The sequence below is a fragment of the Schistocerca americana genome, chromosome 1 (genome assembly GCF_021461395.2).
Source record: "Schistocerca americana isolate TAMUIC-IGC-003095 chromosome 1, iqSchAmer2.1, whole genome shotgun sequence".
NCBI classification, from domain to species: Eukaryota; Metazoa; Arthropoda; class Insecta; order Orthoptera; family Acrididae; genus Schistocerca; species Schistocerca americana.
The window spans coordinates 616,792,979-616,816,229 of NC_060119.1; the positions used below are offsets into that span (position 1 = coordinate 616,792,979).

General features: G+C 40.4%; 1 protein-coding gene across 1 annotated transcript in view; it reads left to right on the forward strand.

Moving 5' to 3' along the window:
• LOC124625417 (otoferlin-like) overlaps window positions 1-23,251 on the forward strand; it is a 1,049,973-nt gene that overhangs the window by 945,253 nt on the left and 81,469 nt on the right. Inside the window, exons 29-31 of the mRNA XM_047149169.1 lie at window positions 5,008-5,178; window positions 7,524-7,693; window positions 18,905-19,035. Coding sequence (XP_047005125.1) covers window positions 5,008-5,178; window positions 7,524-7,693; window positions 18,905-19,035 — 472 coding nt within the window. The remainder of the gene's footprint in view (window positions 1-5,007; window positions 5,179-7,523; window positions 7,694-18,904; window positions 19,036-23,251) is intronic.

Consider the following 23,251-nt stretch of genomic DNA (forward strand, 5'->3'; position numbering starts at 1 on the left):
GAGAACCGTTCAGCGGATTGCCAATGAAGGAAAGTTATCTACGGAGACCTGTGGAAGCCCACTTTTCAGATCGCCAGGGAAATATCACACTCGTGAGAGGACTGTAACTAATTTAGATAATTTCGACAAAGATGTTCTAAGACAAGAAGTGCTCAACATGTACAACACAGGCGAATTTCCTACTGTGAAAATGCGTGAAACCATAAATTTTAAAGGTAGCATGACTTCAATGAATAGAATACTTAAAAACATTGGATTCAAATATGTACATACAAATGACAGAAGAAAGTTTTTAATGGAACGTAGTGATATCGCTGCTTCAAGGGCACAGTTTTTAAGACGTATTATTGAAGTAAGAAAATTCGGGAATAAGAACATTTTTTTCTTGGACGAAACATGGGTGAACCAAAATCACACAAGGAAAGCGTGTTGGAAAATGAGTGATGGTTCGGGTGGGTTTAAAGTACCAGTTGGTAAAGGTGGACGAATAATTGTGCTTCACGCTGGTTCTGCTTCTGGATTCATTCCAGAAAGCAAATTAGTGTTCCGGGCAAAAAAGAGAAATTCAGGGGATTATCATTCCGAAATGAACTCTGAGACATTTAAATTGTGGTTTAGGAATCAGTTTCTCCCTTACTTGCCTGCAAACTCGGTGATTGTAATGGACAATGCGAGTTATCACTCTGTTGTTGTTGACAAGACACCCACAACAAGTACAAAAAAAGCCGATATCATGTTATGGCTTGCAAGTAAAAATATTCCACATACTGCCAACCAAACTCATGCTGAAATGTTGAATCTTGTAGTGCTTCATAAGCCTCGCACAAAAGTTTATGAAATCGATTGTATTGCACAGGAACATGGACACACAGTTTTGCGTTTGCCACCGTACCATTGCCAATACAATCCGATAGAGTTAATTTGGGCACAAGTGAAAGGGTATGTCGCAGAACGAAACGTGACATTTAAAATTGCCGATACAGAAAGGCTTCTGCACGAAGCACTTGACAGAATTACTCCTTCAGCATGGGCTGAATGTGTTCGGCATGCACAAAGGCTACAGGAGGAGGACATGGACAGGGAAATTGTAATTGACAATCTGCTTGAACCCATCGTCATTACTCTAAGACCTGATGATTCGGACTGCGACACTGACTACAGCGATGCAGAAGACTATCGCAGCGATTGACAACAATGGAGGGTAAGGCACATACACAATAATACTCATGTTCTCTTTCTTGTTTTTGGTCCACAGTTGCAATTTTACGAATGGTATTGAAATATATTCCTCTTCTGCAACTGTAATAAGCGTCTTATTTAGACCAGACGCGTTTTTCTCTTTTGAAGCATCTTCATTGGACCACATTTTGTCTCCTCCATTGCCAAGTCACCTTTTGTAGTTTTGTGCTGAGGTAACACAATATTCAACGTTTGTGTCGGCCGATCAGTGTTTTAGCAAATAAATGCTTTTTGTGTGTGCCACACACAAAAATTATATTTGACATAGCTCAGAGCACTGATACACAGTATATTCAAGTCCTAATGTTTTTGTAAGTCCACAGTTTTGTTTAACTCATTCTGTGTACTTCATTTTGATTGATTGAAGTGCTTTAAAATAAAGTCAAACGCGCCCGGTGTAAATAAAACTTTTATTACAGTCGCGAAAGGCGGAATATTTCTCAATATTACATACGACACCAATCTGGTACTTAAATTAAATGAGATGTTGTTATACAGTAAATTTTATATGAAATTTAGGTATCTTGTCCACATTTCATTCTCAACATTGTGGTAACTACAATCGAACACACGGAAAGTATACGCTATGAACTTTACCTCTGCAAACTCTTCAAAATTTCGTGCAATGGTTTACTACATTTAATGCTGCAATATAACTGCGTTGAAAATCGAAACAAAATTAAGTCATTTATGGGGGGAAGGTATCAGTCAAGAAGATGTGTCAAAATCAAATTTTTGGGCCAAATAGTTTTTGTGAAATCGAATGATAAGTGTGTCAAAGCAGTCGGAACACTATGTGTCTGCACAGGCGAGCAGTGCAGTGGTTACAAAATCGCGCACGGCGTGGAATGTGGGGAGCACGTCTCTGTAGCAGCGAAAGGTTTAATGCGGCCATGGTGGCTTTACTTCATAAACTGCTCGCTCCCCCCTAAACGTAAGTTTGAGAACTACACTGCTACGGCACTGCTTCTCTTGGCGCGTACAACTGGCAACGCTGCAATCTCCCGCGTCTGAGCGGGCATGCGCGAGCCGCCAAGATAAATGAATTGAACTACATACGAACATACATTGGTGTGACCTCTGTTACGGTGGACAGCGTCTTTGAGTACCTAAACCCACACACAGTATTCCACATGTACAGTCCATATCAGCACCCATGCCCTCCCTATCCCATGAACCCTGCTGACCTCCTCATTGAATTTCCTCTCCTCACTCTCCCTTCCAGGAGCTGCTGGGAGCTACACCATGATATGTTGCACTACATCATAATTATGCCAAGCCCTCCAGTTTTTTTATGCCTCCTCTGCCTACCACTGGGTAAGTGAAGAGCCATACATGTTGAAATAAAGGAAGCGATCACTACCAGTGAGCACCACCCCTCAAAAAGCCCATGAGCCTCTGCCCTACAACATGTTCCAAGAAAAGAAGGCAGTTGGTACCCAAGCAGTGACTTTCAGGCCTTCAAATTCAAGATGATCTCCAACCAGTAGCCAGTGCCCCTCTTGCACAGCCACAGTGACAATGCACCTGATGCAACAATCTTCAGCAAGATGGTCTGCACAGAAACATTTACTCAGATTATTATTGTCCCAGAGAACATGGAGAAGATGGGAATAATCACCCCCTTCAGTCCTTTCAGAATATCAGTAGCTGCTCAAACAATTTTATGGAGTATATGGGCAGCATACTCAACCCCTGTCATTCCATGGCTGAGTTGCATTTGCAGTTTAGTAAAAACATAGTTCTGACCTTTTCTTTCAACACCAACAAAATTGAAATTAGTATTATTAGCACACAGCCCAACAACTTTTTCTTGTAGACCATTTTCTCTGAGGCAACCTGTTAAATAGTCATTCACATTTGTCAATGTTTTTCCAGGCAATGATTTTAATTACAATATTCTTACCTTTACACAAGTTCTGTAATAAAGAAACTAACCGGGAGAGGAAAACTCTTAATCTCTTTGTGGTTAGACGCATCAGTTAGAAGTGAAATAAAAGTCACCTTTCCTGAGTCTCATTCGAACGTGGATAAAAGCTTGAGGAGCTAACACATTCATAATTATGGCCTTGGTTTTTGTACGTACACATGCAAGATGTTACTTGAAGAATCTTGATGTACAGTCATAGACCTAAAGCTATGATTGTGCTGGACTGTGTAAGGACCAATCAAATGAAAACAAGACAGATGGAAAAAAAGTAAGTAAGCTGTTTATTACTTCAAAAGTAATCCCACTGTAATACAAGACAGGCAATGGTTCCTTAGAAAAATGTTTGTAGTTGCCTACAGAACAACGATTGTATCCCAGCATGCAGCTCTTTGTCTGAAGCAAATTGACAGTCAAAAATTTCTTCCTTCAGAGTTCAAAAAAAAAAAAAAAAAAAAAAAAAAAAAATACTAAATAAATAAAAATTTTAAAAAAGAAATCTCTTAAGGAGACATCAGGACTCTATGTTACTTCCCAGCAACACTTCTGCAGTGTACTCAAAAACACTCTTTGCAATATGTGGCAGTTTTAAAAATGACATCAGCCTCTGTATTCTATGATGTCACACTGCTGAGGGCTGGATCTACTGCACAGTACTTGACCTTGCTGAGTATGCACAGTGCTTGACCTTGCTGGGTATATAATGGCTTGAAACTTCCTGGTAGATTTAAACTGTGTGCCGGACCAAGACTCGAACTCGGGACCTTTGCCTTTCATGGCCAAGTGCTCTACCATCTGAGCTACCCAGGCATATCTCATGCCCCATCCTCACAGTTTCACTTCTGCCAGTACCTCGTCTCCTACCTTCCAAACTTCACAGAAGTTCTCCTCCAAACCTTGCAGAACTAGCACTCCTGGAAGAAAGGATATTGTGGATACATGGCTTAGCCACAGCCTGAGGGTGATTCCAGAATGAGATCTTCACTCTGCAGCAGAGTGTGCACTGATATGAAACATCCTGGCAGATCAAAACTGTGTGCCGGACTGAGACTCAAACTCGGGGCCTTTGCCTTTCGCGGGCAAGTGCTCTGCTATCTGAGCTACCCAAGCACTACTTATGAATCTCCCTCACACCTTTACTTCTGCCAGTACCTTACCTCTTACCTTCCAGACTTCACAGAAGCTCTGCTGCGAACCATGTGGAACTAGCGCTCCTGGAAAAAAAGATATTGCGGAGACATGGCTTAGCCACAGCCTGTGGGAAGGAGACGAGATACTGGCAGAAGTAAAGCTGTGAAGGCAGGGCATAAGTTGTGCTTGGGTAGCTCAGATGCTAGAGCACTTGCTGAAAAAGACAAAGGTCCTGAATTCGAGTCTCGGTCTGGCACACAGTTTTAATCTGCCAGGAAGTTTCATATCAGTGCACAGTGTGCTGTAGAGTGAAAATTTCTGGTTTCTTGTGTGTGTGTGTGTGTGTTCTTTTTAAGCTATGATTGTTTAGCACGTAAACATACTCTGCTGCACATTGTACACAGTGACAAAACTCAGTTACTTTCAGTGGTAGTCAGATACAAAATACACAGTTCACTCATCTGTAATTTTATTACAGTCCTTCAAGAGGATGTAGGTACTGAGAAAAATGTCAATATCGTGTTATCAGCATCATCAGAATTACTGACTCATTAAATTACAGTACTCTTGTATTTATAATCAACTCATATTAGTGTACTTACAGCAGAATTTTAAAGCTGTGTGAAGTACATTAGAGTTTTAACATTTTACACATTATTAAATGATGACTTAATTTTCATTAGTAATACATTAATGTTTTGTGTTTTCAGATGTTTTGAATTTGAAGCAACTTTTCCCCAAGACTCAATGCTGACAATTCAGATATTTGATTGGGACCTGGTTGGCTCAGATGATTTAATTGGAGAGACAAGGATTGACCTAGAAAACAGATTTTATAGCAGACATAGAGCAACATGTGGCATTGCTCAAAAATACGAGGAGTAAGTAATTTTCATATTCACTTAGATTCTGATATACTGTATTGATCAAAAGTGTCCGGACACCCGTTAGTAGATATTAATATGGTGTGTGTCCACACTTCACCTTCACAATGGCTCGAACTCTGCTGGGAACATGTACAATTGAGTGTTTGAATATCTGTGGAGTAATGGCAGCCCATTTGACCTCAGAAACCAGAGAAGGTAATGGTGTTGAACCCTGGGATATGGATTGAAGTTGACATTCCAGCTCATCTCAGAAGTGTTCGATTGCTTTCCAGCCTGAACACTGGGAAGGCTAGTCCATTTTGGGAATTTTATTGTGTACAAATCATTACCTCACAGATGATGATTTGTGACAGGGTGCAGTGTCAACCTGTCACAAACAGTTTATTGTCTCCTAACTGCTCCTCTACTGCACTTGGTACACAATGCTGTAAAATATCTTCAGATCCTTCCACATTTAGAATTCCCTTAAATACATTAAGGGGACCACACCTAACCATGAGAAATATCCCAATACTGTAACAACACCCTCTACATACTTCTCTGTTGGCATTACACGTGATGGTAGGTAATGTTCTCAAGGCACCTTTCAGTTGAGTTGCCACAGCGTATAGTGTGATTCATGACTGCAAATCACTGGATTCCAGCAATCCACTGTCCAGTGGCATTGTTCTTTGCACCACTTCAAGCATAACTTAGTGCTGACTACAGAACTGTGTGTCTTACAAGGAACTGCTCGACCATTGTATATAGTTGTTTTTAACACACAGCCATTGTACTAACTGAACTGCTGGTAGAACTTTGGAACTCAAGAGTGTTCCTTCTGCAAATTTCATGCAATTTTTTTTACAACTGCCCCCTGAATTGTTCGATGATCCCTGTCTGTAAGGACAAGGTCTTCCTTGTCTTGGCTTAGCTGTGGTTGTTCTGTCTTGTTTCCACTTTACAATTAGTCCACCAAGAGTCGATGTAAGCAGTTTTAGAAGGGTTTGAATGTATTTACAGATGCAGTAAAGCATCACAGGGGAGGGTCAGGGCTACATGATAAGTGCCTGAGACCTCTGAAACATACTGTGATTAAAATTAACTTACTTTTTTTTACCAATTACCTCTTTCTTTACTGTGTTCTCCATATTAACCATTTATAAATAACTTAACAAATGATTACTGGTGATTTTCTCCATACACAACATCGACATTAGTATGTGGATCTCGTTTATCTATACACAAGTTCTACTAACCTCAGATGGTCGCCAATTTGTCTGGGTTCCCAGAGCATGCAGAAATCTTATTAATTGTTGCATTTTCCTTGGAGAAGCTGGAAATCTTTATGAATACCAACAATTATTTTACGTATTAATGCTATTCAAATAAAATCTATCACTTTTGGATTTTAATTATTCTTGTATATTTTTTTGAAGTATATGTTTCTTAATTTTTGTTCCATATTGTGAAAAAAATAGTTTCTACTCACCATATAGTGGACATGCTGAGTTACAGATAGGTACAAGAAAAAGGCTGTCAGAAAGTGAGGTTTCAGCCAACAAAGCATTCATTGGAGCTAAAATGTACACACACATGACTGCAATCTCTTATCTACTGAGGCCTCAGTAGCCAGTGACTGCAGTCATTTGTGTGTGAGTTTCATGTGTGTGTGTGTGTGTGTGTGTGTGTGTGTGTGTGTGTGTGTGTGTGTGTGTGTGTATGGGTGTGTGTATGTTGTACTCCTGTTGAAGTCCCTGTTCTGTTGAAACTTCCTGGCAGATTAAAACTTTGTGCCAGACAGAGATTTGAACTCAGGACCTTTGCCTTTCGTAGGCAAGTGCTCTACTGACTGACCTGCCCAAGCATGAGTCACAACCCATCCTCACAGCTTCAATTCTGCCAGTACCTTGTCTCCTACCTTTCACACTTCACAGAAGCTCTTCTGTGAACCTTGCAGAACTAGCACCCGGCTTCAATTCCCGGCACTACCAGGGGGGATGATGGGTGCACTCAGCCTCGTGAGGCCAACTGAGGACTAATTAGTAGTGGCTCTAAGGTCAAGAAACCCAACAGTGATCAGGACAGCAGTATGCTGACCACATGCCCCTCCATACTGCATCTGATGACTACTTTCAGAGGACGATATGGTGGTCAGTTGGGCATGATTGGCCAAGACATAGAACTTTACCTTTACTTTACCATAACTGCCTATATGATGATGTCATTATTTCATTTTAATCTCTTTTTAAGGAAATAGGAAATATAAACATAGTATTTGTGAACTAGATTAGTGTATTCCTGTATTTACATATGTTGTTTTTGTTACTAGCTAATGAATATGGTTTTTCTCATAATAGGTATGGTTACAATCAGTGGAGGGATCCAATGAAACCAACACAAATATTAGCCAAACTGTGTAAGGATGGCAAAATTGATAGTCCTTCATACAGTCCAGGAAAAGTCAAGGTGGGACGGCAAGTTTTCTGCCTTCAGTCTGAAGATCCAGATGTTAGTATGAGCACAAGAGGTAAACAAAATATTTTTTGTTACTATAGGCTATCCGTCTTGAGCTGACTGCAATCTAATTAAAAGGAATTACATCAGACATGTTTCGCTTTTATTTAGAAAGTATCTTCCGTGATTATTCTGTACAATTGGGTACATCCTTTTGTACTTGTTTGTTTTAGGCTGAAAACAGCATTTTCTTTATAAAGTTAGTCTACAAGTTACTTATGGTGTTCCCTTACATATTCTGCTCCTTCCCTCCTTGCTAACAGCAGTTGATGTCGAAAGGCTTCATTTCACATTTGCACATTGCAGTTTTTCGCATTCTGCAGTATTCCCTGCACTGCATTATTTCCCTTCACTTTCTTAAACTATTTCTCATTTCATGTTTATGTCTGTTTGTTTGTAATGTAATTTTTTGTAATGAATGTGGTGGATTATTTCCTCTTCATTTTTAGTAGAACAATGCAGCTCCTTTATTATTTGAAATTATATTAGGGGGAGCACACTTCATTACATTGCTCCAAGAAATTTTATAATGTTACTACAATATCTTTTTTACTGTATTTAAGAGATTTCTTCCTTTAGCTATGTACATGATAATGTTATCAAGGTTTTACTGTTACTGCATATAATGGAAATATTAAACTTTAATAATAATATGATTACAAAGTCAGTACCAGCCAAGAAAAAATATTATAATACTGTCAAAAAACTTCAGAAGTGAAAATACATTAACAATCCTCTGTAGTCAAAAGTTGATTGAACATGAAATAAGGAGATTAAAATAATTATGGAGGAAACTATCCACCATGCACAAACTATTCTGAAAACACAGCTCATATGATTTTTATATGTGTTTTAAATAATAATCTGCATTCAACTATTCTAATGACAATATAAATAACCAATTAGTCAATGAGCCAAGCAGAACAGTTCACGGCAGAATATTAATCAGAACAGCAAGAGAAATTATTTGGAAATTACTCCAGATCGAAAAGCAACATCCAAGCATGACTTAGCCACGTAACATATATTTTGCAATCACAGTTACATACAGGCAAGAAGTGCTGGAAAACACAAATTCATTACCTATCTCATTAAACACGTAGTAAACAATCATAGCATTGCAGAGTACACAGGCAGAGATGAGTCAGATAACAGCAAACTGAGGCAGATGCAGTCACCAGGTGGCATTTCGTTTGGCCCATACAGATGCCCAAGTGACCGGTCTGCAGGGTTCCTGCCATAGGCACCTTCAGCAGATGTGTGCAACACTACACATACCAGTACATTTGTACTATTCATTTGCATATGAACTTCCATATAGTGGTAGCACCTGGATGGCTGGTGCAGGGGTTGGTGTGGCTGAAATGGGTAGGAGTTGGGCAGTATCATGATGGAAGGTTCCTCAAAGTCATTGAGGACCACTGATAGTTCATGTGCTGGATCCAGAGCTTCTTGCAAAGGCCCATAGATGTTTAGAAGTGGAGACACCACTGTTGAATGCAGTGGGTCTCGTGATTCAGCCTTCAGTGAAGCCAGATTGATGTCCATTCACATGTACCACAACTCATGGAAGTAAGGGATGTGTGGCTATCCTCCAAGACAAAGAAGTGGAGAAAGCTGTTAGGTGGCTGAGGCAGAGGAAATGCTGGTCTCTTTGACAAAAGAGGCCACTGTCCAGAGTGCCACAACTGGAACTACTGGTTGTGGTATCAGTGCAGCATCCCATATAGTGTGGATGCTAAAACCACCTGGCGCCTCTGTTGTTCTGGTACAGACTCCTGGGTATACTGTGGATACCACCCAAATGTACACGCATAAATTGGGGCATCCACACATACTTCGTTACTTAGTTACTTAGTTGTTAGTTACTTGTTCCATAGATCAGATTCACAATATACACTCCTGGAAATTGAAATAAGAACACCGTGAATTCATTGTCCCAGGAAGGGGAAACTTTATTGACACATTCCTGGGGTCAGATACATCACATGATCACACTGACAGAACCACAGGCACATAGACACAGGCAACAGAGCATGCACAATGTCGGCACTAGTACAGTGTATATCCACCTTTCGCAGCAATGCAGGCTGCTATTCTCCCATGGAGACGATCGTAGAGATGCTGGATGTAGTCCTGTGGAACGGCTTGCCATGCCATTTCCACCTGGCGCCTCAGTTGGACCAGCGTTCGTGCTGGACGTGCAGACCGCGTGAGACGACGCTTCATCCAGTCCCAAACATGCTCAATGGGGGACAGATCCGGAGATCTTGCTGGCCAGGGTAGTTGACTTACACCTTCTAGAGCACGTTGAGTGGCACGGGATACATGCGAACGTGCATTGTCCTGTTGGAACTGCAAGTTCCCTTGCCGGTCTAGGAATGGTAGAACGATGGTTTCGATGGCGGTTTGGATGTACCGTGCACTATTCAGTGTCCCCTCGACGATCACCAGTGGTGTACGGCCAGTGTAGGAGATCGCTCCCCACACCATGATGCCGGGTGTTGGCCCTGTGTGCCTCGGTCGTATGCAGTCCTGATTGTGGCGCTCACCTGCACGGCGCCAAACACGCATACGACCATCATTGGCACCAAGGCAGAAGCGACTCTCATCGCTGAAGACGACACGTCTCCATTCGTCCCTCCATTCACGCCTGTCGCGACACCACTGGAGGCGAGCTGCACGATGTTGGGGCGTGAGCGGAAGACGGCCTAACGGTGTGCGGGACCGTAGCCCAGCTTCATGGAGACGGTTGCGAATGGTCCTCGCCGATACCCCAGGAGCAACAGTATCCCTAATTTGCTGGGAAGTGGCGGTGCGGTCCCCTACGGCACTGCGTAGGATCCTACGGTCTTGGCGTGCATCCGTGCGTCGCTGCGGTCCGGTCCCAGGTCGACGGGCACGTGCACCTTCCGCCGACCACTGGCGACAACATCGATGTGCTGTGGAGACCTCACGCCCCACGTGTTGAGCAATTCGGCGGTACGTCCACCCGGCCTCCCGCATGCCCACTATACGCCCTCGCTCAAAGTCCGTCAACTGCACATACTGTTCACGTCCACGCTGTCGCGGCATGCTACCAGTGTTAAAGACTGCGATGGAGCTCCGTATGCCACGGCAAACTGGCTGACACTGACGGCGGCGGTGCACAAATGCTGCGCAGCTAGTGCCATTCGACGGCCAACACCGCGGTTCCTGGTGTGTCCACTGTGCCGTGCGTGTGATCATTGCTTGTACAGCTCTCTCGCAGTGTCCGGAGCAAGTATGGTGGGTCTGACACACCGGTGTCAATGTGTTCTTTTTTCCATTTCCAGGAGTGTATGATGTGGAATGTGTCACCAGAACAAAAACAGAACACTTGTGTACAAGTAAATAAAAATAATGTTTAGTTATTTATTTTCCTATCTTAAATAATTAATTATCTCTACTCAAGAATTCTTCTATGTTATAGAAGGAGTTGTTAAGGGGAAATATCCTCTTTAAATTACTTTTAAAACATTTCTGCTGTCTGTCAGTAGATTGTCAAAGAGTTTTGTAACAGAATATTTCACCTCCTTCTTTGCCAAAGTTAGATTCATTAGAGAGTAATGCAGACTGTGTTTCCTTCTAGTGCTATGCTGCTCTCAAACTTAGATGAATTGTTGACAATAAATTTCAAAACTGAATGAATGTGCTGTGAAACTGTGGTTAACAAACACAGATGCTTACAGAGTTACCTGCAAGATGTATGTGTGTGAACTTCACACATAATTCTGATTACTTTCTTTTGTTCAATGAATAATTTTTGCACAAGTGAGAAGTAATCCCAGAATATTATCTCATAAGACATCAGTGAATTGAAAATATGCAAAATATGTCAACTTACTGACTTCTATATCCCAAAAGCTACCAATTATTATGGCAAAAGTAGCCAAAATTAAATGTTTTAGCAAATCTACTATGTGCTTTTTCCAGTTTAAATGTTCATCAATATTTATGCCTAAGAACTTAATAATGCTATGTTGGGATACTATATCAACAGGATGTGTGACATTTTTGGCAGCACAAAACTGATTGAAATCTGTTTTTTTCAAAGTCTAAAGCTAGCTCATTTGTGCAAAACCATCAAGTAACTTCCACAAAAATGTCATTTACTGTTTTCTTTGTTGATGCTTCTTTGTTAGGTTTCACAACAATGCTTGTATCAACTGCAGGCAGGGCTAATTCTGCCTCTTGATTCAAATAAAATAGCAGATCATTAATAAAAAGCAAGAACAGTCGTGTGCCAATGATTGAACCCTAGGGGACTTTCACTGTAATATCACCCCATGCAGATGATGTAGTGTTCTTCTTTACATTACTCTAATAGAAACATTCTGTTTCTAAAATAAGAGCCAAACCAGGCATTTGCTGAACTACTTATCCCAGAATGTTATCATTGATGCAATCAAATGCCATTGATAAGTCACAGAAGATCCCAACTGGTGATGTTTCATTATTCAGATTTTATCATGTGCTCAGTAAACGTATAAATAGGTGAATAAGTAAAATGATCCTTTTGAAAATAATGACATGGCTGCATCTGCTGTAAGCTCACAGCAGGGTCCGTTGTTGATCACCAGCATGTGGGTGCACCCTCTATGGCGAAGAGTCACTGTAAGCTTACCACTGCGGCTGCCATTGTTGTCAGAAGGAGGCAGATAACTTATGGGAAATAGGAGAAGTAGTTCACTATGATTAACTAGCATGTCAGCGGTGTGGCTAGGTGTCCTGAACTGGAAAGATAGGGACCAGGGAGAACTCCAAATATTATAACAATCCCCATAGCCCACAAGTTCAAGATGCCATCTTTCACTGAAATTAAAAATGAGCTAGTGAGACTCACTTCATCTTTTGGGAATCAACAGTGTCCTGTGTCAAGAGGAGACAAACACAACAGGGTGAGGGTCTATTAATTGTTGGCAGTTCAAAAGTGTGGTGAATAATGGTACCCCTTCCAGAATTGGCAACAAGATATGAGAAGGAACACCAGGTACACCCAGTGTGTATGACTCAGAGCCTCATCGTTGAGGGAACGGAGTGCAACAAATTGTAGAGAGTGGTACATTTCGAACAAAGGATGCCGGTTGTCTGGTCTCTGAGGTCATACTTGGGTCATTACGGTGACTGGCAGGGAAGACTGAGAAGGCTAGCCTTGCACGTGAAATTCCAACAAAGCTTGCAATTTGCAACATTGTCCCCACGAATGATCATTGCCTCCTGGTTGTAAGGTGAGTGGCAGGACTGAACCACAGAGCTCACAGGTTCTAGACTAGTGCCATAAGTTTAAGAACTGTAGAATCCTCCTAAGTGAGTCAGGTGTGCATTACACATCAGAGGCCACTATGCAGATAGCTGACTGTGTGTGAGGCACATACAAGGTGTCTTTATATATATATATATATATATATATATAATAGAAGGAAACATTCCACGTTTATATATATATATATATATATATATATATATATATATATATATATATATATATATATATATAAAAAGTTGTAGGTGATCTCGAAGCAGCTGTATCATATCCAAAGAAATGTCCCCTAAAGGTAATAAAATGCCAAAGCACTTGCTTTTGAAAAGCTGTGGGGCTCTCATTATATGAGAGTTGAATGAAAAGTAATGCCTCCACCTCAGCATCTCTAAACTTACTTGCCCAATGACGCACAGTACTCACATCAACACAATCACCCTAAACTGCTTTCATTCTCTGATGAATCTCCTTTGGGGGTGACACCTTTTGCTGTCAAGAATTCAATGACTGCACATTGCTTAAAATGCATTGACTGATCATCTGTGTAGGTTTCCATCTTTTACACTGTAACAACACAGCCATTAAATGCTAAGGCCTCCTACCAACTGGAGCTGTAGAGAAGAGGCTACAGAACAAGCCAGTACCTGCCGCATACCAATGCTGCCAGCTGTTGAAGACTTATGAAGGTGGAGGCATTACTTTTCAGTCAACCCTTGTACTAGGTACAAAAAGATGGTTAATATCCAAAATTGATAGCTGTGAGATATTTGGGGAAAACTTAAGCATATATCAAAAGAATAAGCTAATGGTAAATGTAGATGGAGTATTTGTCACAGTAGATGGGAAACTCAAATCCACCAAGATAGAAATTGATACTACATGTGAAACTATCACAGCAAGAGTCAGTGTCAAAGGCTGACAAATTTACAATTGGATCCTTCTATTGAACACATCAGACTCACCTTAAGAGAAAACCTAAGTTGACTAGTACATAATTTTCTCAATTGTACTGCCATCATTAGAGGAGACTATAATCATCCAACAGTCTGTTGGGAAAATCACAGTTTTGTAAATGGTATGCATGACAAGATGTTCTGCGTAATATTACTGAATGCAACCTCTGGGGAATATCTAGGGTAGATTGTTCATAAGTCCACTCATGATGGAAATATACAGTCAAAGCACATTAATGTGACCACCATATCTGTTTGATTTCAAAGTACAGTAACCACTAAAACACAGCACATGGCAGCACTAGCAGTGGAGGGTGTATAAAGCGTGTTGGGGGAATGTGGAAAACAGTGCAGTATTGTTGTAAGGTGGAAATGGATAAATTTATGTGACTTCCAAAAGGGCATGATCATAGGCTTTTTGGCCAAGAAATGAAGCATTTTCTAAATGGCTAAGTCTGTAAACTGTTCATGTGCCACCACAGTTAAAGTATTCCATCCATGGCAATATGGCACTACCCAAAACTGGCACTGAGACAACAGTGGTACACCATTGGCCATAGATGAAATGAGTAAATGATAGCTGTTGAGATGTATATGGGCAAGTAGACATGCAACAGTTGAGCAGCTGACTGTGTTGCTGTGTATGGACCTCTGCAGCAGGCACCTGGTTGATGCACCCATGCTGACTGCTAATCACCAGTGACAAAGGCTGGAATTTGCATGCTAATACTGCTGCTGGATGACCACTGAGAGGCAACAGTTGGCTTGTCCTCTGCATCATGGCATCTGTTAGGAGGACAATGCAATGTGTCACACAGCTCACTTAGAGAAAGCTTTTGACAATGTTGACTGGAATACTCTCGGTAAAATACAGGGAGCAAAAGGCTATTTACAATTTGTACAGAAATCAGATGGCAGTTATAAGAGTCGAGGGTCACGAAAGGGAAGCAGTGTTTGGGAAGGGAGTGAGACAGGTTTGTAGCCTCTCCCTGATGTTATTCAATCTGTATATTGAGCAAGCAGTAAAGGAAACAAAAGAAAAATTTGGAGTAGGTATTAAAATCCATGAAGAAGAAATAAAAACTTTGAGGTTCACCGATGACATTGTAATTCTGTCAGAGACAGCAAAAGACTTGGAAGAGCAGATGAACGGAATGGACAGTACCTTGAAAGGAGGATATAAGATGAACATCAACAAAAGCAAAATGAGGATAATGGAATGTAGTCGAATTAAATCAGGTAACGCTGAGGGAATTAGATTAGGAAATGAGACACTTAAGGTAGTAAAAGAGTTTTTGTATTTGGGGAGCAAAATAACTGATGATGGTTGAAGTAGAGAGGATATAAAAAGTAGACTGGCAATGACAAGGAAAGCGTTTCTGAAGAAGAGAAATTTGTTAACATCGAGTGTAGATTTAAGTGTCAGGAAGTCATTTCTGGAAGTATTTGTATGGAGTGTAGCCATGCATGGAAGTGAAACATGGACAATAAATGGTTTGGACAAGAAGAGAATAGAAGCTTTTGAAATGTGGTGCTACAGAAGGATGCTGAAGATTAGATGGGTAGATCACATAACTAATGAGGAGGTACTGAATAGGATTGGGGAGAAGTTTGTGGCACAACTTGACTAGAAGAAGGGATCGATTGGTAGGACAAGTTCTGAGGCATCAAGGGATCACCAATTTAGTATTGGAGGGCAGCGTGGAGGGTAAAAATCATAGAGGGAGACCAAGAGTTGAATACACTAAGCAGATTCAGAAGGATGTAGGCTGCAGTAGGTACTGGGAGATGAAGAAGCTTGCACAGGATAGAGTAGCATGGAGAGCTGCATCAAACCAGTCTTAGGACTGAAGACCACAACAACAACAACAAAAAGAAGTAGGAAGATTTATATTTTTAACTAACTACATTGTATCTCAATAGGGAACTCAGTACTTTTATCTCTTGATAGCAGAATGTACAGAACTTTGCATGAGGTTCACAAGAATAGTGCAGTTGACAGATACGTACCTAGTAGAACAGTTCATGATGGGATGGGCCCTTTATGCTATACAGTCACTATAAACAAACTTCTAAAGAAACACAGAATACTGAGTAATGGGTGTAAAGCATAACACAGGGATAGAGATAGGGTCATCCTGAATTAAACATATTTGCTGTCAAGAAGGCAATGCTTGAACCCTTCAACAACTATCATAGCAGAATGCTGTTGTAGGATTTGTCTCACAAAAGAGAATATAGTAGACAATGGTAAGACAGCTTGTCCTGAAAATACAGCATGAAGTATGCTTGATATATTTCCCAGGTTCTGGTGTCTTGTTATAGGCTGAAAGGCTGAGATAGCTGACAGTGTCTGTTGATTCTGCTGCTTCTGCTGCAATTGTAGCCTTTATAGTGGTGAACTAGTGAAGGATTTGAGGGATAACAGATGCTGTTTTCATTGTTGTTCCTTTGAAGAAATTAAGCACATAATTAGCTGATGTTGCTGGTTTAGCTGTGCTGCCAAAGCTAAATAAATCTGGCATCCATGACAGTGTATGATGATACAAAATTGCACCTCTTCATCGCCAATGTTATAACCTTCTCTTTCACTCACAACATTTATTTAACATAAATAAATATTTCCTAAAGAAAATCTGATTACCACAAAACCCTCTTTTTACACTTTTCAGTTGACTGACCCAAAAAGTGTAAAATGCAGCACTGTGTAAAATACAGGAAGCAAAAGTTTTTCATGAAACCAAATTAAAAAGATATTCGTGTTCTAATGTGAGAGTTATTCTTGATAATAATTATAAAATTATGGTAAATAAAACTTAGAACACAATATTGGTTAACCCATTTAAGTTGGTGTTCTTGATAAAGAGAGAACAATAGACACGAAATCTATAGCTTGTTGCAGACAAGGTCACCAAGTTCAGGGACATCCAGGGGGAGACAGAAGATGAAAATTGTCATGCTATGGAGCATCTTCAAAAGGAATGTATACATCTGATATCAGGTCATACCAACTTAAGACTGTGTGCCTAGTATGGATTAGCATATTTCATGTGAAAGTAACAATGATTTGTGAGAGCCCACTATAGAGAAGCTGTCTTCAAAAGTGGTGTTTATTTGTATAAATGACTGTAAAATTAAATTAAAGCTGTTGTAATACAACACAATGAACAGAAGGAAGGTTGCTACTAGAGTCACTGTCGTCCGATCGTGATTATCATTAAGGCAGTGACTCAGCATACTTTCCCACTCTTCCAAACACTGTCAAACTATACAGGTGGTTGTGACCCAATATGCTAACAATGGAAATTTTCTTACCATTCCAACACAATATTACATGATCATTCTGCATGTAATCTGTGTTTTCTGCTTTGTTCCAAGGTTGACTTTGAGCAGGAATATGATGCACTTTTTACAGAAATCAATTGTAAATCAATGTTAAATGTCAGTAAAACATCAATGAAAAATTGAAATGCCAGAAATTTTAACATGTAACATTAATGATGGGGAAGTGTTGAATTGAGAGAATAGGATTTGTGTTGGGACTGACCAAAATGAACATAAAAAGCAGGAAAATGGAAAATGTGAGGACATAAAAGTGGGGTTTTATTGTACTCAATTAGTCCATGAACCAAGCAGGACAGTTCATGGGAAAACTACAATAAAAGTTATTCAGAGATTGTTGCAAAGTAGAAGAATAATGTCCAAGCATGACTTCGCTCAATAACATGAATTTCATTATAAACTTAACTCAAACACACCCTCAGTGATATCTAACTCATAACACCAAGTGCTGATAAGATGTGGAAACCACAAGTTCATCATGATCCACCACACTAAACACATAGTAAACAGATCATAGTGTATGGAATCCACAGCAGAGGTCAGTCCGATAACAGCAAACTGATGTAGGGACAGCCACAGAGCAGCTTTTTATTCAGCACAAAATGGATGCTCAAGTGATCAGTCTGCAATAATGACCATGTTCCTGCCATAGGCACTCTCAATGGACACGTATGGCCTTACACCTATTGATATGTCAGTAACATTGATTTTCACATCCAGCAGGGGTATTAAATCAACAATATGCCAGTTTCAGAAATATCAGTACTACAAAGTAGATACTGCTTCTCTACAACTTCCTGATATAGTTTCTGTACCACAGACTATATGTGTCATCTTAAGCAATTCTACATCTTAACCAGCATACCTATCCTCCCACCATGTTATAAACATCTCACTATGAAGAACAACTTGCAGATGTGGAACTGGTGTAGGTGTCAAAAGTGGAGCATCTGTCAGAAACTGTTTGTTAAACTGCAGTTATCTATCATAGTTTGCTTACGCTCAAGTTAATGTTGTAAAATTGACAGAAAAGCTGCTACTTTGAAGAACAGCTAGAATTTACCCACTAAAATTAAACAGCTAACACCTACTGTTTATCTGCTGCCACAAACTTAACTCCAACACACCCTCAGTGATATCTAACTCATAACACCAAGTGCTGATAATTGATGCTCTGAGTTAAATATTAGTGTGGGCATATTGGTGTTAAGCTAGTGGTAGTACATAAACAAACAAAGTGGATTTAAGCACAGGCTCATCAGCAGGTATTGAAACACTAAGGTTCACTAATGGAAAGTTTCTGTAGCTAAACTGTACCAATAATTTTACCAACACCCATGAATATCTTCACCTGAAGGGATTTTAGTATGCAAATCATGAACACTGAGAAATAATGATAACCACCTGGAATTTTCTGCTTTTAACATATAAATACAATAATAGTTGTAGTGCAGTTTAGTATATTCTGCAGAAGTAGCCATCAATGGCTGTTTCTGTTTGTTGATGTATAAATTGGTTTGCTGCTCATCTTTAAGCACCATAATCCATAATGGGATTTATGAACACAACATGTGAATGAATGAACTGAATTAATGTATGTTGATGTCAATATAAAAAGTCAAAACTGTGTTGTCTGCATTTCTTCAAGGAATGGAAGAACATATGGCATTGGCAGTGTTACATAGGTGGCATGAGTTTCCTCGTATTGGTTGTCAGCTGGTACCAGAACACATTGAAACCAGGCCTTTGTATCATGTGGACAAGCCTGGTATAGAACAGGTAATAATGCAGCAGCTTTGAACAAAGATAGATCTCATTTTTCTAGCAATAATTTGATTCTTTATTAGTTGTCTTAGTAGTTCATTATGGCCAATGCCATTGCCGCTGTGGTAACACCAGTTCTCATCATATCACAGAAGTTAAGCACTGTCTGGCTGAGCTAGCACTTGGGTAGGTAACTATCCAGTCTGCCGAGCACTGTTGGCTAGTGGGGAGCACCCAGCCCTTGTGAGGCAAACTGAGGAGCTATTTGACTGAAAAGTAGTGGCTCTGGTCTCGGAAACTGACATAAGGCTGGCAGAGTGGTGTGCTGACCACATCCCCCTCCATATCCACATCCAGTGATGCCTGTGAGCTAAGGATGACATGACGGCCAGTCCGAACCATTGGGCCTTCATGGCCTGTTCGGCAGGAGCTTTTTAGTTTAATTCAGTATTTCATTACACCTTTTGGAAGCATTTTTGTCACTTGTTTTGTAAATCATACAAAAGCTTTAAAATGTTGACTTTAGTTGATAAGAGATCTGATGATTGTTGTTGATGGAAGAAGATTTCACAGTACAAGTATTTTAAGTTTTTGGGGTTTTCTTGTCTGAAGAAGACACTAGACATTGTGTGTGTGTGTGTGTGTGTGTGTGTGTGTGTGTGTGTGGATGTGTGTGTGTGTGTGTTTCTAAATGAGATGAAGGACTTTTGTTTGATAGCTTAATAATATGTAACAGCTAACTGTTAAATGTGCCTGTCTGCCACTCAGTGCCTATCCTAATTTGTATAGTTACCATTATTCCATCCCAAATTTTCCATTGTTTGATTAGCCATTCCAGAACTTAGTTTTGTATACTGTCTATGGTTTCTCAGGTATATGGCAAAAAACTGCATAGATGAATCACTTGTATCTTAATGACATACCATTAAATATCAGCTCCCTGTCAGTTCTGTTCACAGATGATATTTCTGTGTTAGCTGAAAGTCAGAATTCATAAAAAATTCCTGAGTCATTGCTCAGTACCCTCAGTGCCTTATAAACTTGGTTTCAGCTAAATGGGTTCCATCTAAACATATCTCAGACCCACATGATGGAGTTAAAAAGCAAACATTCAAAATGTGAGTAGATTAAGATTATTCATATCAATCAGATTATGTAAGGAGCCGACTCAGTCAGATTCTTAAGACTTGATCAGGATAAAAATGTGAGCTGGCAGGCACACATTGGCTATCTGGCAAACAAATTGAGTGGTTTTGCTTGTGCAGTGCAAATATTATCAACTGCAGCTGACATGGACACAAAAAAGTAACATATACACTATGTGATCAAAAGTGTCCGGACACCTGACTGAAAATGACTTACAAGTTTGAGGTGCCCCCATCAGTAATGCTGGAATTCAACATGGTGTTGGCCCACCCTTACCCTTGATGACAGCTTCCACTCTCACAAGCATATGTTCAATCAGGTGCTGGAAGGTTTCTTGGGGAATGGCAGCCCATTCTTCATGGAGTGCTGCACTGAGGAGAGGTATCAGTGTCAGTCGGTGAGGCCTGGCATGAAGTCGGCATTCCAAAACAATCGAAAGGTGTTCTATAGGATTCAGGTCAGGACTATGTGCAGGCCAGTACTTTACAGGGATGTTATTTACATGTAACCACTCCATCACAGGCCGTGCCTTATGAACAGGTGCTTGATTGTGTTGAAAGACACAACCGCCATCTCTGAATTGCTCTTCAACAGTAGGAAGCAAGAAGGTGCTTAAAACATCAGTGTAGGCATGTGCTGTGATAGTGCCATGCAAAACAACAAGAGGTGCAAGCCCTCTCCATGAAAAACATGACCACACCATAACACGACTGTTTTACTGTTAGCACTACACATGCTGGCAGATAATGTTCACCCAGCATTTGCAATACCCACACCCTGCCTTCAGATTGCCACATTGTGTACCAAGATTCATCACTTTACACAACATTTTTTCACTGTTCAATTGTCCGATGTTTACACTTCTTACACCAAGTGAGGCATTACTTTGCATTTACTGGTGTGATGTGTGGCTTATGAGCAGCTGGTTGACCATAAAATTCAAGTTTTCTCACCTCCCACCTAATTTTCATAGTACTTGCAGTGGATCCTGATGCAGTTTGCAATTCCTGTGTGGTGGTCTGGATAGATGTCTGCCTATTAGACATTACAACCCTCTTCAAATGTCGGCAGCCTCTGTCAGTCAACAGATGAGGGCGGCCTGTACACTTTTGTGCTGTACATGTCCCTTCGTGTTTCCACTTCACTATCACATTGGAAACAGAGAACCTAGGGATGTTTAGAAGTATGGAAATCTCATGTACAGATGTATGACAGAAGTGATACCCAATCACCTGACCATGTTTGGAGTCCGTGAGTTCTGCGGAGCACCCCATTCTGCTTTCTCACACTGTCTAATGACTACTGAGGATGCTGATATGAACTATCTGGCAGTAGGTGGCAGCACAATGCACCTAATATGAGAAATGTATGTTTTTGGAGGTGTACAGGTACTTTTGATCACATAGTGTACAAACTAATTTCAATCCATTATTAAACATGGTACTGTTTTTTGGGGTAACTTGGCAAAGCATGGTGCACTGTCACTGACAGACACTCATTGGACAAATTCATGCTAGAGGAACTGGAAATTTGATCTGGTTACAAAGCGTTATATACCCCAAGAATTATCATTTTAGTGTTATTTTATTAATTATTAGTGTAAAACTCGTTGTAATTGTATTTAAAATTTTTCTCATCTCCTGTAAGCAAACAAAATGTATTGCAAATGTACATAATTAGATGAATAAACCACAGTTCTCCTGATATCATATGCCTTTATCAATTTTAGGATTCATTTTTGGTTTACCGAGGTGACAATTTTTGTCAGATGCATAAATAGATCCATTGTCTTTATCTTCAAGTAGACAATGTTTTCCATGTAACAGCTGCCTAACTGTTTCAGTCATGTGTATACCTTTCCTGAAGCCATACTGACTCTGTAAGCAGCACGTGTCTCAAAAAGTTTTGATTTCCTCCTTGAGATATAATGCTGCTGCCTGTTGATCTGTTTTAACTATCATATGAATCTTCCTGCATGTATTAGTTGCCCATTATACTTTAGTAATAACTGTTGCTATGGTTTCCTTTTATACACTGATTTCAGTTTCAATGTGGACATTCTCATAGAGGTCAAATTTGTTTGTTGCCATCAGATTTAATATATTTCTGTCATGATTGGTGTAATCTATCCTCTCTTTTCTGCTTGCAGCTATTGTCCACAATAAGCAACATCTTCTCTGAAAAATTTGAGAGGAGTGAAGATTACAATAAAGTTTCTAGTTCACTTAGCTTTTCATGTAGAGTTGACTCCAGTTCTTCTTGTCTTGGGGTCTGATTCTTGAAACTGAAAATTTCACATTTTAGGTCCTCATGGTTGGATTGATCTAAATAAATTTGGCTTTGCTAAGATCACAAAAGGTAGCCTGAGCAAACTTTTTCCTTCATAAGTATTAAACACTTTTTTAATCAGGGGGTCAATGGCATGGACATGATGTGACTTACCAAACAAAAGTGCTGGCATGTCAACAGACACACAAACAAACACAAACATACACACAATATTCAAGCTTTCGCAACCAACAGTTGCTTCGTCAGGAAAGAGGGAAGGAGAGGGAAAAACGAAAGGATGTGGGTTTTAAGGGAGAGGGTAAGGAGTCATTCCAATCCTGGGAGCGGAAAGACTTACCTTAGGGGGAAAAAAGGACAGGTATACACTCGCACACACACACATATCCATCCGCACATGCACAGAAACAAGCAGACATTTGTAAAGGCAAAGAGTTTGGGCAGAGATGTCAGTCGAGGCGGAAGTACAGAGGCAAAGATGTTGTTGAATGACAGGTGAGGTATGAGCGGCGGCAACTTGAAATTAGCGGAGGTTGAGGCCTGGTGGGTAACAAGAAGAGAGGATATACTGAAGGGCAAGTTCCCATCTCCGGAGTTCTGACAGGTTGGTGTTAGTGGAAAGTATCCAGATAACACAGACAGTGTAACACTGTGCCAAGATGTGCTGGCCCTGCACCAAGGCGTGTTTAGCCACAGGGTGATCCTCATTACCAACAAATACTGTCTGCCTGTGTCCATTCATGCGAATGGACAGTTTGTTGCTGGTCATTCCCACATAGAAAGCTTCACAGTGTAGGCA